This window comes from Chenopodium quinoa, unplaced genomic scaffold (assembly GCF_001683475.1).
Source record: "Chenopodium quinoa cultivar QQ74 unplaced genomic scaffold, ASM168347v1, whole genome shotgun sequence".
NCBI classification, from domain to species: Eukaryota; Viridiplantae; Streptophyta; class Magnoliopsida; order Caryophyllales; family Amaranthaceae; genus Chenopodium; species Chenopodium quinoa.
This window is the reverse complement of record NW_018745286.1, coordinates 782,522-800,451: the sequence shown is the minus strand read 5'-3', so window position 1 is coordinate 800,451 and position 17,930 is coordinate 782,522. Positions and strand designations below refer to the sequence as shown.

The window sequence follows — 17,930 nt, the reverse complement described above, 5'->3', positions numbered from 1 at the left end:
ATCATGACTTGACTTGTTTAGACTCGAGAAAGTGGTGACCCGAATTAGAGTTGTTAAAAGGCTTTTATTGGTCTTTTATTTTTCTAATTTTATTATCCATTTGCCTATTTAATCTTATTTAAATGTTTTGAATAATGTCATTTAAATGTTTAAAAAAAATGCCATTAAAATAAAACGTGAACTCGGATATGAACTTATAAAAAATAAACAAGTTTAGATAATTTCAAATAAAATAAGTTTACAAAAAATTTATTGTATTTTAACTTATCTAAACTAAACCTATTGCATGGATGTGTCTTCAATTCAAATTTAAAATTATCAAACTCAAATCAAGTTATACATTTTCAGTAGTTTTGGATCAATTTTGATCTTAAATTCGTGGTGGAGAATTGATGTAACCATTTCCAATGATGAAAATTATACTGCAAACAATCTTATTAACTCATGGTGATCCAACTTTAAGGGTCCTTACAACAATCCCTAAAATAATTAACATGAAGATGTTGTAGAGGGAGGAGTGAGTGTTTTCAATGGTGGGGGAATATTTTATTTTTTTATTTTTCATAACTACGCTTAACAAAACAAAATACATGTTACTATTAACCGATTAAAAATATTTTAGGGACAATTATAAGAAGGATACATTAATTAATAGTTAAAGGTTGTAAAAAAAAAAAACCCAACCATAATTACTAACTGTTGACGTCAATTTCTTTTGGAGAGTCACTTTTTGATAGCTCTACTAGATCTATCTACCTCGTCAATACGAGTAATGAAAGTAATGACCAACGAGGCAAAAGAGTAATGACTTGTGAGAGATTGAGAGCTTGGTCCCAAAAAAAAAAACAAGTAATGAGAGCAAGATTTGGGCCTTCGGGCACTATTTGTTACTGCTTCAAGCTCATAGAAATCAACTCCAAAGCCCAAATCACAAAAAAAAAAAATTTTTTTTTTTTAAATATACTATAAATACGAAAACTAAGAATTAGGGTTTTGTCTGCGGCCTGCGCCCACCATTCTCGCGAGTTCAGCCGTCTTCTTCCTCGCCTCATCTCTCCACACTCGACAAATCTTCAAAGCTCGCAATCATGGGGTTAGTCTCTATTTTCTCTCTCTCCTCTCCAAAATGTTGTTGCTCGTTTTCTTGCTTTATCGTCCTTCAAATTTCTCTTTGTTCAGCTGTTGATTTGGAGATTTATAGTTTCTGTATTCGTTTCAAAAATGGTTGGTTTTTACATGGTATTGTTTGGAAAATTTAAGAACTTTCAATGATTCTCGTATTAAAAATTATTGGGATCTTAATTTTTTCAAATTTGGTTAAATTTTTTATCATTTTGGATTTGAAGTATTAGTGTATGTAGTAATTGAAATAAGGTGAAAATTGATTGGAGAATGTGACCACTGATGATGCGACAATCAAGAGTTGTTGCGTCCATCAAGCTGTTGCGTTTGAGGAAATGCCATACAACACAAAAAATGCTCTTTGGATGGAATTTCAATGCAAAATTCTGTCAGCTTTGTTTCCTGTAAGTGATCATTGATTTATTTTTGGTTGATTAGTTGTTTTGCTAGAGTTGGTAATTTGTTAATTCAAAATAATTTTATGTAATTTGTTAATTACTTCATACGTTATTTAAATTGCATTATTTACACTTTTCTACTGTTCACATACCTCTTTTGAATTTTTTTTGTGATTTTTCCGTTAGAATATTATATTTTTAAATACCATATTTTTTAATATTTATATGTAATAATTTATTGTATTCGTCTCTTAATTTCGTGATTAATCAATTTATTACATGGTTATGACACATACAATATGTGTATAATTACACTTCTACGTTAGAATCCTTGTTTGACTCAACTCATTCTATGAAAGAGTATTAAATTTACTTGTCCCAATCCATAAATATGAGTGAGTAATAAATAATAATCATGTTTCATAAATAATAAATGTAGCTCTATCTTGTTAAATTGAATTAAGCTTATATTAATTTTTTCTTATTACTTATAATTAAATAATTACATGATTCAGTTCACTTTTATAATTGTATCATGTAATAATTAAATTATCACTTCTTATCATGCTTGTAAACAAGTCATTAAATAAAATTTATCAAACAATCCAAAAATCATAATCTTCTTGTAATGATGTCACTTCAATTTTAAAGTATATAAAATACCTAATATGATACTATGCGAGTATTAAAAAAATTCATACATGCATATATACCAAATAAAAATATGCTGAATAGTTACAACCACTAAAAATCATCTCACTCGAATTCTCCTATATTGTAAGAAATAAAAATATGCTGAATAGTCACAACCACTAAAAATCATCTCACTCGAATTCTCCTATATTGTAAGAATAATTATTGTAAAAATAAAATTGCATAATTAAAATATTCTAAGCCTAAAACAAGAAAAAAATCTTCTCATGTGAGAAATAAAAACTTGTAGGAAAATTTCTAAAACGACTACTATCATCAATAACACATACACATCTAAATCCCTTCCAATTCAAAGTGGAATCTCGATTTTGATAACTTTGATATAAATTATTACTATAAAAAATTAACATTCATTAAGATATCTTTATTTAACTACAAAATAAATCATTTTATAATATATTAAGACATTTAATGCAAGAAAAATAAACCCTCCATTTTTTAAAGTGTGCATCACTTCCATCAACATAATGTTTTAGGAGATTGACTTGAATTCTATAAATAATATGCACAAAAAATTGATATATTTTATAAAATTTCATAGTATCAACTAATTATGATAAATATACGATCAAAATTATTAAAGGTAAAATAATTTTTTGTATCAACAAAAATGTATATTAAAGTGTTTCAATTACTTTAGGATGATTTTTTTTGACAAAAACTTTAGGATGATTAATTTTGTAGGGTACACTTCCGTTTCTTTTTAGGTTATTATCAGATTTTAAATACTATTCGTAATACTTCCTTCGTTTCTTTTAATTGGTTATGTTTAGATTTTAAACGTCCGTGCCATATGAGCAGTTCATGATTTTTTTTTAAACAAAAGGGGGCATGCTCAATCCTTTTATTCATCTCTTTTATTCACTCCTCTTTCACACTCATTCACATTCTCTCTCTCCCCATTCAAAATACCCATTGAAACCCTTCAAATCTCCATCAAAACCCCAAAAATCTTCAATCTTTCTTCTTCTAATCTCCTTCTATCATCATTCCCATCAATATTCATCAATCTACTTCACCCTTTTACTCTCAAATTCGAATTCTAGCCATCTCTTTCAAACCCTAACTTTCAAAATTTCAAATTTGGGGGTTTTTCAAAGTTTGAATCTTTAGAGAATTTGGTGAAGCAAGGAGGATTAGCAAGTGTAAAGGAGCGTTGTTGGAGTTCATTTGCGGGTTTTACACCCACGAAAATATTTGGTATACTCTCTTCAATCTCTAGTGCTTACTTTGATTTTCTACTTTCATATATTTGCTAACCTTGTTACAAATTGTTGGATTGTTGGTTATTGTGATATTAGTTGATTATTGTTTAGGGTTTTGGTGATTTTTGTGGTGTTGGAATTGATTTTGTTGGGATTTTGTCACTTAGCCTTAGTTGTTCATTCATTCAATCATGTCTAGACGTAAGAATGCCTCCAAAAAAAGGGATAGAACCCAACCCACCCCATCCATTACTCCACCACCGGTGGACACCTTAGGGATAGTTTTCAATAATTCGGACTTTATGACTAATTTCCTTAGGATAAGTAAATGGAAAATGAGGCCAACCAAATTCTATGACCCTTCGGTAGGCTTGGCTTTGGGGTTTGAGGGTGATATGAGGCAACTTTTCTCTTATGCGGGGGTGGCTAGTTGGTTAGATTTGCATGCTAGCACTTATAGTAGGCTTACCCTTGAGTTTTTTTCCTCATTGTATGTGCATCGTGACACCAACCATTCCCCAAGGTATATGACTTTTCAATTGATGAACCAAGCTCATAAGATGACAATTGAGCAAGTGAATCGGGCTTTTGGGTGGCCATCAAATGGTAAATTTGGGCCTAAGGATAAGACCTCCAAACACTTCTTTCCCGGTGACTTTTGGCAAAAGATCACCGGTAAAACCAATAGGAATCCTAGGTCGGATAAGGCCACTTCGATTGTAAACCTTGCTTTCCGCCTTGCTCAAAGGCTCATAGCCCTTACCATCTTCGCTAGGGGGAATAGTTCCAGAGCTGTCTCTAGTAGGGAGCTTCTTTTCCTATGTCACCTTAGTGAGGGTGATAGGCGGCTAGACTTAGGGTCTTGGTTAATGGACCATTTGGAGGATGTTGCCTCGGGTAGTGGTGTTATCACTATTGGGGGTATGATTACCATTCTTGTCGTTTTCTTTGACCTTGATTTTTCAGGTGAAGTGATCTTACGTACCGGGGCCAACCCGGCTTGACATGAGGGCTCTCAAAGCCATGCATTGGTTGGAGGAGACCCAAAGGGAGGATTGTTTCTTATGGCTCGTGGGAGGCAAATTCTATGCATATCTCCCAAATCCGAGAGGACAATCATCTACGAGCCTAAGAATTGGCTCTTTGCTCCTGATTTTGAAGGTAACAACGATGATGGTAATGATGGTGATGAGCAGGGTCGAGGGGAAGAGCACCCCCAGCAACAACAAGGCCAACAACAAGATGGGCAGCAATTTGAGCAACAGTTTAATTTCCCGGAGGTCGAGAGTAGCTCATTTAATTATGAGCAGCGTTTTGAGGAGTTGCAACAAAACTTCCAAGGCCTCCGTAAGGATTTGAGGGCCTGCGGTTATCCAATGAGAGTGTTAGGAAGTCTAATGAAGATATAACAGTCGCCTTCACTACCATGAGGGATAGCTTCGATCGTCTCTATGGTGAGTTCTTAGATTTCCGCTCCGTCTACCGCCAATTCTATCCGGGACCTAGTTCCCAAGGCGGTGGCCCTAGCCATTGAGCCCGTATGGAGGAGAAAGGAAAGAAAGTGGGGTCTTTTTTTGGAGGAGAAAGAGTGTGGGTAAAATTATCATTTAACAATACAAAATTTAACTAAATTAAAAACGTGTCAATAAAAAAACGTCCTAAAAAAGAATACGTGTCAACTAAAAAAACGGAGGAAGTATATAGGTAGATAATATATTAAGGGCATTACAACCGAAATCTCCACCGCGGTACAAGCGTCTGCGTCTCTACAACGGAAGGATGTACCATAGTGGGGCTTTTAAAACGCTCATAACTTTTTCAACTATTTGGAATAACCTTCGGCCAATCATCTTCCCCGCCCAAAGCCTCCGAGATATACACATTCCGCCGTTGCCACATTGATTACAGCCGAAAAATGTACGGTGGTGGTGGTGGCAGTTGAGGTGGTGGTGTCAGGTGGTCTAACTTTTGTGGTTGAAGGTGGTCAAGTCATGAGTAGTATTAACATTTTAAAATAGGGGGAGGATGGTCATTATCGTCATGAGTATATTTTTGTCGTCAAATTATTGAGAGCTCAGAAGAATTGCTTTGTCGTCGTTCAGCTAGATCATAATATCATTTTATAAACAACATAATACATATCAATAGCATGAAGAATGAGAATATGGTACATTATCCAATGAAAGAGTAGAATATTATCCATAATAGTGAATAATGTGGTATTTTCCTCACTTCAAAGGATTAGGAATTTAGGTTATAGAGTTCATCTATCAATAATGAATTAATAGGAAAGTTCTTCCAGGCCATTTTCTGGTTTGCAGGTCTAGGCATCTCAGAAATTATCTGGAATTGCAAGAATGTATGAATTTGAAATTTGCATACTGTAAATATCATTAGACAATGGAATAATCGATCGGTTAGGCGAAATTATTTACCGTGTGACTTTGATGTAAAAGTAGTATGGTAGAGTTCGCATATAGAATCAAAGAAAATGTTATTACTATTACTGTACAAGCTCCTATAAATGATTGTAACTCATTTTTTACACAAAGTTATTACACAAACTGTAATACCCAAGACATAAACGCGGCAACATGTGGCTTGACTATGCTTTGATAGTTTATATATAATCTACCTAAACTAAATATGGAATTTAAACAAAACCTCATAAGTACAAACCTATATGATTATAAGAGAACATCGGAAGATTGAGCCTCATGAGCAACCTTGATGAATACATCCTCCAAAGTCGTGTCAGCAAGTCCCCATGCTTGGACTGTGAATCTCTTCTTAAAGTTCTCGACTGCCTTGAAAACATCAGAAATCCGGATTTCATGTTTTGGGATCTCAAACTTTTGAGTTCCTGATATGTGGTATATCTTTTGGGCATTTGGAGAGAGGCCCATCACCATCGTTTCCACTTCTGTATCATGCTCTGCAGAAGTTGTCATTGTGAATACAAAGGACCCTCCATATCTTCCTTTCAGCTGCCATTATTCAAAAACAAAACACTAGTTATGTATAGCAGAGAAAAGCAAGGTTACTTTATTGAGATGGTGTATGTGTTTTAATGCAATGGTTGTTAGAATTCCTACCCAAATTTGACAATCCTATGTTTTTATGATTCAAAAACATGCAACTGATCTAGCTCTTAAGCAGGCATAAAGCTATGACTCTTTCAATCTGTTTAGTAGGGTCTATTATGATTTGATTTTACCAGTTTGATCCTAACCCTTGGAGCTACGCATAAGGATCGTGCTCCACTAAGTGTAGTGCCACATCAGCACAATAGTTGTGCTTGCGTGTTTATAGTCAGGCATGGGAGAAGTGTCAAGTGAGGAGAAAATCTCACTTGACTTAACAGCAATACTTTGGTGAGTAGTGCACAATGGCTGACTTGCTAGCATATAGTCGAAGGTGTTAACACATAACATGTTAGACCCTCAATTTGGGTAGCATAGACTGTGTTAGAATACTATCTTCTATATCTGCGATGATTAGAAGTAGAAATTACCTGCTTTGGGCCTCCTATACATTGCAAGCTGCCATCAACAAAAATGCCTATCCGGTCACACAGAACTTCTGCCTCTTCCATAGAATGGGCTGAAAGAAGAAAAATAAGAGAGACAAAGAGAAAAGATATTAGGGATCACATTAAGAAATATAACCATAAAGTATATAATGAGTCACATTCAACTCAATAATAAGTCTTTATAAAAGTATAGAATGGGTTATATTTGATCACTATAGAAAGTCTTCAGAGAGAGAAAGAGTACTTGTGAGAATAATAGCTCTATCTTGTTTAGCTTGCTTCACAACATTCCAAAGATTATTTCTTGAAGCAGGATCTAATCCAGTACTTGGTTCATCCATGTAAACAACCTTTAATAAGAAAAATCAATTAAAATATCCAAAGTCCAAAAAGTTACAAGCAACAAAGTCACGTGAAAAACCTTAGGGTCACCAATCAAGGAAATAGCAACACTAAGTCTCCTTTTCATTCCTCCACTATACTTTCCAGCAAATTTGTCAGCAACGCCACCATAATATAAATTGACGCTTTTTAAAGATTCATCAACTGCCTGTAGTAAACATAGAAATTACATTCCTCCTGATTTTCCAGAGCTTTTCTTGTCCGTACAATGACACTGTATATTAAACTGACCTGTGTTAAGGCAGAACCTTTAAGGTTCTTAAGTCTGCCATAAAAGATTAGATGCTCTCTTCCTGTTAGGGTCTCCCAGAGCAGGCTGGGTAAAGGAAGAGTAAAAAAGCATTAGCACAAACGTGTAAACAATTGGAACTCAAATGGAAATTTTACACATTTTACTAGGATAGAAGACTGGAAACATACTCATGTTGTGGGCAAACACCCATGCTGGTGTATATATCATTCATTTGAGAACGGATGTCTGAACCCTCAACAAATGCTGCTCCAGATGTTGGCTCTGTGAGTCCAATCATCTACAGGAGAAAAAAGAAGACATTGATCATCTATTTTTTCCATTTTGCAAACAATTAAACATTACACTCTCTATCCATAAATATTTCATCTGGTTTTTATTCAAAGAATGTTCCTAATATTTTTCCACTGACTATGTTTTAATACTTGTTATTTTTAGTCATCACCAAAACAAATCTCACATTCTGTATTAGTTTGCTGGATTCTAGAGCAAATAGTTGAAAATAAGTAAGATCACTAGTTCACTATGTGTTCCCTTATTAATAAGAGAATGCTTGAATTATCAACACTAGTTCTTTTAAATTTAACTTTGCTTCAAAATTACTTAATGATCATACATGTGTTCAAAATCATACTCCCTCTTGCCCCATTGGGGAGTAAGTACGTTAATAAGTTTGATGAGATAGAAAATTTGGTGGGACCAAACGTATTATATGTGAGAGTAAAGTTGTGGTCCCCTCGTATGGAATAGAGCAAACTTAAAAGAGACAACCCAAAAGGGCATACTTAAAGATATGAAGGTAGTACTTTTGAAGTCATGCACATATGTAGCAAGCAAAGGGAACAATGTTCTCACCATGCTGATGAAGGAGGTTTTCCCAGCCCCATTTGGGCCAAGCATCCCAAAGCACTCACCACGAGGCACAGCGAGAGATAATCCTTTGACTGCAAGCTTTGGGGGTTCCCATCCCTACCAGGATAGATCTTTCTCAGGCTGCTGCAAATTATGGAAGTGCTTGAACTTGATTCTGATAACAGTTGATCCACCCTCTCCCTCTGTTCAAGAATGCAGAGATGTTAACAACGTTGTAGTGATTGTGCAGTAAAAAATTCAAGCTGCAACTAAAAACATATTTATATTTTAGGAGTCTTCTCTCAAGATTAAACCCTACCTTATCAAGAAAAGGGGGGGAAATTGAGAGAGATTTTACTATATAAGGAACAAAAAAAAAAAAAAAAATATATCTAAGGATGGTTCTATTATCTTATCTAACTAAGTTTGGTACAAGTGCACAAAGCGCAGGCTCTATGTCTGACACTCAGGTTAAATGCAATGGCTCTATGAACTTTTATGAGACTGAAGTTATGATGTTGACCATCTGCATCTGAGTGTTTCATCACACTGACAACTAGTGTGGAAGTCCTAGATAGTCATGAAGCGCCTAGGAGGCCACATGCACTAAAAGAGCTTAAGAGTTGGTTAGAAGAGCATTGACATAGGAAATTTGCACAACACTACCATCTTTTTAGCCCTTTTTCAGAGGCAAAGAAAACATACCGCCCAAATATAACTTACACTTAGGTAATGACCACCCTAAGAAAACATAATACTCTATGTTACAGTTTGCAGTGGCTTCCAAATGAATATTGACCAATACAAAGAGACTTTAAAAAGGCAGCATTTGCAAGTAAAATCAGGATAAAATTCCAAAGATAGTATGATATGTTCATTCCCAATTTTAAAACACTTGTTACTTTAAATGAAGATTACGGAGTACAAACAAATATGTATACAATGGTTAAAAAAGAAATACCTCTTGCACAACATCAGCTTTCTCCATCTCCACAAAGACCTTTGATCCTTGTTTGTGTAAACTACGCTTTCGTGAAATAGAATTTGACTTTCTTAGCAAGCTGCGGAAGAATAATAGAGGATTTCTCTTCCCACCACTTCCGGATGATATAACTTGATCAATGTAATATGCAATAGGAAGCATGATCAACCACTCAACGAACATGATGATCATAATCTCTTTCATCCCATTCCTGCTGTCACCCAAGTTTTCCCACCGCATACCATGGGTGCTCATTTGATCCCCAAGATAAGAATATTGCCCCAGCTCATATAAACCTCGATACAAAGAGAATCCAGGATATAGCTCCATAACAATAATCCATCCTCCTACAATAAAAATCCGAAAATGATAAGAATCGCATGAATTTCATTATATCAACTGACCAAGAAATTGATGAATTTCCCAAGTCCAATTAAGAATATACCAAGTCAAGCCCATGCATAATTTGCGTTAGATACCCACCAATCCATTGCTTGTTATGCAACTAAGTGCTATCATATACTTCCTCTATTTCATTTTAGTTGACACACTTTGACTTTTGCCACATTTACATGAGTTACTTTGACTTCATTTTGTGACTACTTTTAAAAAAAAACATAGCAAAGTGGGGTCTTGTATGATTTGTCTCAACTACTTCGCAAGTATCAAATTTTTATAATTTTTGGTGGTACATAATTGAAGATATTATTATTTGAAGTTATGCATTAGCAAAAGCCCCTAAATGAAATGCATCAACTATTATGAAATGACGAGGTATAAAGATAGATCTAAATTCGTGCAATGCTTGCTTCACATTTCATAAAATCCGTATGACAGCTCATAAGATTTTGACATTGAAAATACTAAATTTAAAAAGGATACCATAAAACAGTAAGGGTCTTTTATGTATTAGTTGATCATCAAACTTCTCAAGAGTTGGCTTATATAATAAAGGTTATTTGTAAAGCCAGAATTAGTTCATCAAAGATTTTAAATCACTATATTGAGTTTGTATAAGAAACCTCTTTCTGTCAAATTGGCTGTAAATGATGAAGTTTCATCTTCAAGTGTGTATGGCACACGAAAATCTACTAAATCCATCACATATACCATTATATCCTATAAATGTACTTGATTATTATTGTAGCATAACTTTTGTACATAATACCCCCTAAATGTTGTATACTTGCACTAAATTTGTTCCTAAGGGCAGAGGGAAATGGCAATGCTAGGAGTATATACTTTTCACCGATTGACAAATATGCATCTATTATTGAGAAAAACGACAAGCGTGAATGACCAAAATAAATTTGTAGAATAATAGAAATAGAAATGTAATGACAATTTACTTGGAAAAGAGGTATCTTCGATGAAATTTTGAAATAGGAATGCTCCCAACAGCCCAGTACCAAACGTCAGTAAATAACCTACAGCTGAAACATATTCGGACAACATATTAGAATCATGACAATTTAGCAGACTACCTCAGTGTAAGAAGGCAGTAATAGGATAAAATTCTCACCTCTTGCAGATAAAACATTCGAGAACAAGGGGGCTACAAGAAAAGCCATTGAAATCTGCAAATTCATATAGATGAAATAGAATACAAATTGGATGCTGTAATCATTTAATGTGAAGATTTTTAGTCCTGCAGAGAATACAATACAAGGCATGAGAGATATACATAGTAAAACACTTGTTGCATGTTAAGGGATAAAAAAATACGAAGTAGTACTTATGTTTGGTTTTATTTACCAATAAGTGATCCGAGTACCACAAAACATATCATGTAGATCACAGATAAAGCTAGAAAGTAAGCATAGGAAATTGTCCAATATGGGCCATCACCAAGCCCATGCATTTTCATCATAATACGCAATCGTTGTTGTTTTTCATAAACCAGAGCAGTTAGCACAACCTGCATCAAAATACAAAATTCATAAGAAATAAATTAAATTTTTTAAAAAATTATGTGAATTTCTCAGTAAAATAGGCAAACACCATGACATAATGATTACGTCAACTGCATACACAAATAGCCTACAATTTAAATTTTGAGGCACCTGAATACTTTGTAAGGATTTCAGAAATGTGATGAATAATTTATAATTCAAGACATGTTGGGGGAAATATTTGACTGCGCAACAGTTTGACTGCCTCTACTTTGAAATTTTTTTTCCTGTTCTATCCTATTTATTAGAAGTTGGGAATGAAGAGGTGGTTTTGGCATTACCACCTCTAACCATAAAGTAGAAGGGAGTGTAGGTTGTGTAAGTATTGTAGGTTCACAATGAACTCCAGTTAAACCCTATCCTCTTCTCCTTTTAAGTACATAATTGTGTACACCCTTTAAGGTGTTAATTCACATTTAATTTGCCAAGAGAACCAAGAATATGCTTGTTCTGACCATATAAAAGGAAATTATAATTAGTATAGACCATTTAGCATGTCTTTATAACTTGACTAAGGTAACTTTGAGTCTTTCCAGTGTTATAAGCTTGATTACACTTTAGATCCTTCATTCAGATACCTTAATAAGCAAAGCAAAGCATTGCCTTTTAAACCTGAGATTGGCATCAAAACTAAAATTTACAATTAAAAATAATACTCCCATTTTTAAGTGCTTGTTTCTTGAATTTCATGGGAATTTAGGGTAATGGAGAGAGTATGTAACATTCTTGAAATGAAGAGAATTTTATGTGGAAGGGTAAAAAAGTACGTAGTAAATCATACATTTAATTGAGTTATTTTACATTGAAAAGGTCAAATTAAATGGTTTTTAATGACAACGAAATTTGGAAAAATGTTGGGCTTTTTCATATGGGAAAGGTAAAAAAGTAGATTTATAATGATAAAATTATGTGTATTTTTAGTAATAGACACTTAATTCTAAATTTCTAAGACACCCAATTAAGGAAGTAGGCACTTAATAATGGGACAAAGGGAGTAAAATACAGGGATCTTCATGCAAACACGACAATAATGCTATTTTGCATTATAAACAGATTGCATAATGGTGAAGGTGGATGATAGGATTGATTTTATTAGCTAAACTTTCATACAATGAATAAGATGTTTCTAATGGGTGCCCCAATAACTTCTGAATTTTATTCACCTCCCTCAATAAGATAATAAATTCTCATTACAAAGTATCCAGCACAAGCTGCTGATGACAACTTATGTATATTGTACATTCAACTGGACTGACTTACTATCAGACATTAAAGTCCAATTGCTAAGTTTCATAAAATATAATAGAGCTATGGCTGCAAAAAATTAAAGGGAAAATCCAATATATGGTGCTTGTATGAGATAAAAACATTTGAAAGATAAAGCATACTTACAGGAAATAGTGCTATAATGACATATGTGAAAAATTGCGCACTGAGGAGAGACGAAAGATCAACTCTAAGCTGACTTCCAGGCTTTGGCATTTCCTTGACATACTCAAGAAGCATTTTGGTACCGGGTCCGAACAGATTTTGAAGGTAGGCATTAGACACCTGTAATATAAGATTGAATGTATAAGGTCTACTGAAAGAACATATAAATGGACATAAAAGCATAGAAAATCATAGCAAAGGGATTAAGATTAGAGCATAAAGCTCCTAGCAGAGCAAAAAATTTGTTCCCACTTTGACTTTCAAATCTGATTTTAGGTGACAATGAGCAATTGCACCAAAGCATCTACTACCATTTGGGTTGAAACTTTATGACAACCTTTGGTACAATTGCTAAAGTGCACTATGATAGAGATATTTCATGTCACCACAATTGAGGGAGGAGCACAAGTTGCAATACATAATTACATAGTCTTGAAGTGGGAAACGTGAAAGTAAGAGAGGGCAGGAAAAAAATGAGCCAACAAGCTAAGCTAGAACATTAATAAGATTAATAAATATAAACAATAAAATCAAGTTAGGTAATCAAACAAAAGGAAGATCTCAATGAGTGCTGAGCCTAAAAGACAGGTAAGGAGCTAGAATTACCTGATTGACTGAGCGTGGTACACGTAGCAATCCAATCATAGAAAATCCACTGTCATTTTTGTATGTTGAATTGTACCATATGCTCACATTAAAGTTGTTCACATTTGAGTTGAGAAAATCATATGCTGTTAAAAGAAATTAAAAAAAAAAAAAAAGATATAAATTTAGAAGTGATTTTAGAAAATTGTATATGGGAAAAGAAGTGATTCTACAAGCTTAGTTCAAAAATTGCTAAAGACTTACCAGACACGTATTCATTTATCTTCCTTTCTGGGTTACCTTTATGATAACCCTTGTACAACTCATCATTAATTTCAGAAGAACTATTGCGCCATAGATGAAGACCTTGAGCACATTTTACATCTATATAAAAGAATCAATAAGATCATTAGAACAACAAGCCATAAGATAGTACATGGTAGAGAAAGAATCCTTCTCAGGAGTTCTAAAATTAATATAAAGATATAGACAGAGAAAAGGTTATCAAAAATAAACTCACAAAGACAAGTACTAAAGGATGAAAGGACAAATCTTTTGAGATGCAATATGACAGTCAATTTGACAAGAAAACCTTCTTATTGTATACACATTCATGCACGCCACATACACACACAAAGTAAGGTAGAAGAGAAAAGGAGGGAAACAATTTATACTTTATTCTCATATAAATGAATACATGTTTGAAGTTACAAATTCTTAGAAAAATTATTAAAAGATTTGACATACAGAATTCATTAACAAATATTTTAGGATATATAGAAATGTTGTTACTTGTATATTGTAAAATAAAGGTTACCACGATGGTAATGACTAATGGGTAAAAGATTTTTGCATGCAAGATCCTAGGATGAAATACCCTTAGCGAACTTTTTTATTTGTTTAGCCCTCATTGTTGAATACTGATGCCCTTGCTGAACAATAACAACTTTTCTACAATTATTCAACTAAGCTATTCAATTTATATGATTATCACTCTATTAGTAGCTTATTTCTATTATATTTTTTTTAATAATTTCTTCTATTTTATACAGTTGATTGCTAAATTTGAAGGGTTAAACGCTAATTGAGCTATTCACACGGTTAATTATTACTTCCTCTATTTTTTTAGACAACCCGTTTAACTTTTTACACCATTCACCATAAGTTACTTTAACTATTACTTGTATTTTTGATGTATTCATAAGGTATAGTTTACTTATGCACGATGTTGTTAGCTTGGTCTCAATGTGTACTTTACTCATAATCTCATATGTAACTTTTAAATTTTTTATAAATGCATAATAAGATATATTAATGGTTAATGAAATACATTGACAATCATGTCTAATTGAAACTAGTTATCTATATAAGAATTGATGAATTTTTTTTATTATTAATTTGATATGTATGCTATTATTATAATAATTGTTGTAAATGGTGGAGAGTTAAGTCAGTAAAAATAATTGAAGTCGGAAAAATATATGATTAAATTCCTTACGACCTGTTCACTTCATCTTATCCAAATAATATTCATTAAATAGTTTAAGGGCCTGTTCTGTTCACCTTATTTTCACTTATTTTAGGTCCAATAAGTTCAGATAAGTTCATTTAGAAAAAATAAGTGTTGATAAGTTCAGTTCAGAAAAAATAAGTTCTGATAAAGGTTACCCAAGTTCAAATTACAACTAAAATAAGTCCTGATAAGTTCAGTTAAGTTCAGATAATTGAAAATCGGGTGAATAGAACACACCTTAAGTCGGTAAAAATAATTTATGTTCAATAAAAATAAGTTAGGTTCAGCAAAAATAATTTCATTTTATAAATCTAAGTTTCAATCAATATTTTAGAAGCAATATAATTGAGGATCAGTTAAAATAAGTTTTATGCGGTAAGTAAAAATAATTTTAATTCAGTAAAGATAATTTAATTTCGTTTAAAACAGTTTCAGTTAAATAAAAATAATTTCAATTTAGCAAAAATAAGATGAAGAGAACAAGACCTTAATTGGAAATTTTGATTTTGCTTACATAGGCATTAATTGATTTTCAACTCCGCTTTTTATGATTCTCACATGACCCATTTGCTCAATTATCTTAAATTAGTTTTATCTATAACATTTTGTTTTAATAATAAAAAAAAAAAAATAGTGAATAAGGCGCATTATGTATTTATGTGTAGTTCAGACAACGACTTTTCACTCATTCCTCACTCGGTCACCCCTTCTCTATAAAATAGAGATATTTCCCATGCATTTTTTCTTAACACAACATCCACCTTATTAAAGAGTTAAATTTATTCACTGCTCATAGAAACCTAAGCTATGGAAAGCCAGAAATCTAGTTATACCTTGCTGCATAGATGATGATATAATGCATTTTTTCTTAACACAACATCCACCTTATTAAAGAGTTAAATTTATTCACTGCTCATAGAAACCTAAGCTATGGAAAGCCAGAAATCTAGTTATACCTTGCTGCATAGATGATGATATAACCTCTTCGGGTAAAGAAAACGACGAGTTAGACTGGCAGAGTGGTCTCACAAAGTAAAGAGGAAGGCCTGAGGAGTAAGCAGGATCAAGAAAATTCTCTGTTGCTGGCATCGAAATTGTTCCCTGGAACAGTTTAAGGCGTCAAGATTTCAGAACTTCCATAACAACTAGTGAAGACAAAGTGGATGCCTAAACACTTACCAAGACATTGTTGGCCAAACTAAGTAAAGGATTGGAGGAATTCAAAGAGGAAGTCGGAAACAGGTTGCTGGCCATGCCTAGAAAGATCAAAAATCACATAATCAAACCAAGTTCCAAGAAACAACCAGAAGTAAAAAATCTTTGTATATATACACAGAGAAGAGATGTACCTTGCCCCAATGTTCGATTAGTCCCAGTCACAAGTACAGTGACAGGACAATTACCTGTCCGTCTACATGACTCGCTAGGCAAGTTTGGAAATGTAAGACCATCAGTTCTTACAGCACGACTCAAGGGATCAGGAAGTTGAAGCAATGCAGGCCATTTTTGGGGATTAGGAATCGGACAACTAGAAGCTTGATCTAATGTTGAATATTGAATCCCACATTCAGTTTTACCATTAACTTGAGCACATCCGCATTTGTACTTATCTTTGCCCAATTCATTGTCTATTGCTCGTTGCAAGACAGCAAGAAGAACACAAAGTAAAACTGGGAATATTATGAGACAACAATTCGAACGTTTATTTCGTCTCTGCAATGTATAGTTCAGGCAACAGCAAAGTTAAGATTAGTAATTTAATCACAATGTTATAAGCTTATAACCTTCTCAATTTCAAATGAATTGACATCTAGATTAAGCATCAGCTAGATGTAAGAATCTAATAGTCTGCAAATTTATGCCTATATAATTGATATCTTACTTTATACTTCGTATAAAATAAGTTTTATAATTTCTCAATATCTTAGAATTCATATATCACCCACCAACTCTATTTATTTAACACTAAAAAATTCTTACAAAATAATCCCAATCATCATACATTTCAAGATCACCCACTAAAATAAACACCCCCAAATTCACAACTTCAGCCACATTTGACTACCATCCAAAAATTACGCCACCACCATCCTGATTAAGTTGTCACATCGCTAGTTTAAATCATATTATCAACGTGCCTATTAATCCGAATAATCCCGAAACAAAGGGCATAACCTTTTTTTTTTTTTTTATTGATAAAGCATAACAAATTACTATAATCTAATTTACACATTTACACAAACCCACTAAGAACAACACCAACTACAACAACATTAGCACTACGATCAACAAATAAACATTTAAATTATAATATTACACAAACCCCATTACCCAGATTATCTAGCAAATGCAACTTAACTACAAACACCTTAAATTCCATAAATCTAAACCCCAGAAAATGAAGTTTAAATTAATTGCACCCATTAAAAATGCAGAAAAAAGGGTACCTGAAAAACCAAGTTTTTTCGGAGAAGAGCATTGGCCTGAGTAGAAAAACTGGCGCGCCCATGTGAAGGAATTGCCATGGAATTTTTTGAAACAGACAAATTCAAACTGGGTTTGTGAGTTTGACCGTTAAATTTAAGCTGTGATTTTCATGGGTTTTGTTCTTTAAAGTACGAATTTGCCCCCTTGGAAAAACAATGCACTTTTTTTTTTGGTAAATTGCGTTGAAATTTCCATCTGATTACCTCTGTAATCACGGAAGTTGCACTCTAATTTTATATCATTAGTGTTATAATCTACTACAGCTTATGCGTTGTCATAAGATTCGAAATAGTCAAAATTCAACCCGATCATCCCCTTGGTCAATCCTCGCATTTTAATATTCGGCTGTTAATTAGCTTATTTGATAAAATAAATTACTTTGTATAAGTTGTATTAAAGAGCTATGAGGGTCTGGCTTGAAGAAGTGCCAGCTGAGGTTTCTAGTTTTGTAATCTATGATATTATTGCTTTTGAGTTAATAAAATTCTCTTGATTCCCGTCAAAA

The 17,930-nt window shown here is 33.3% G+C and overlaps 1 protein-coding gene across 1 annotated transcript; it reads right to left on the bottom strand.

Annotated features, from left to right (window-relative positions):
- Positions 1-5,916: 5,916 nt before the first annotated feature.
- On the bottom strand, positions 5,917-17,630 carry LOC110711863 (ABC transporter A family member 7-like). Its single transcript, XM_021890305.1, is given in 19 exon segments — positions 5,917-6,426; positions 6,954-7,042; positions 7,216-7,321; positions 7,393-7,521; positions 7,605-7,689; positions 7,794-7,903; positions 8,479-8,585; positions 8,588-8,678; positions 9,437-9,804; positions 10,807-10,890; positions 10,980-11,105; positions 11,213-11,375; positions 12,802-12,960; positions 13,447-13,571; positions 13,690-13,809; positions 15,895-16,039; positions 16,118-16,194; positions 16,288-16,651; positions 17,386-17,630. Coding segments are annotated over 19 exon segments (2,826 nt in total). The 5' UTR covers positions 17,464-17,630; the 3' UTR covers positions 5,917-6,126.
- Between the last annotated feature and the right edge of the window lie 300 nt (positions 17,631-17,930).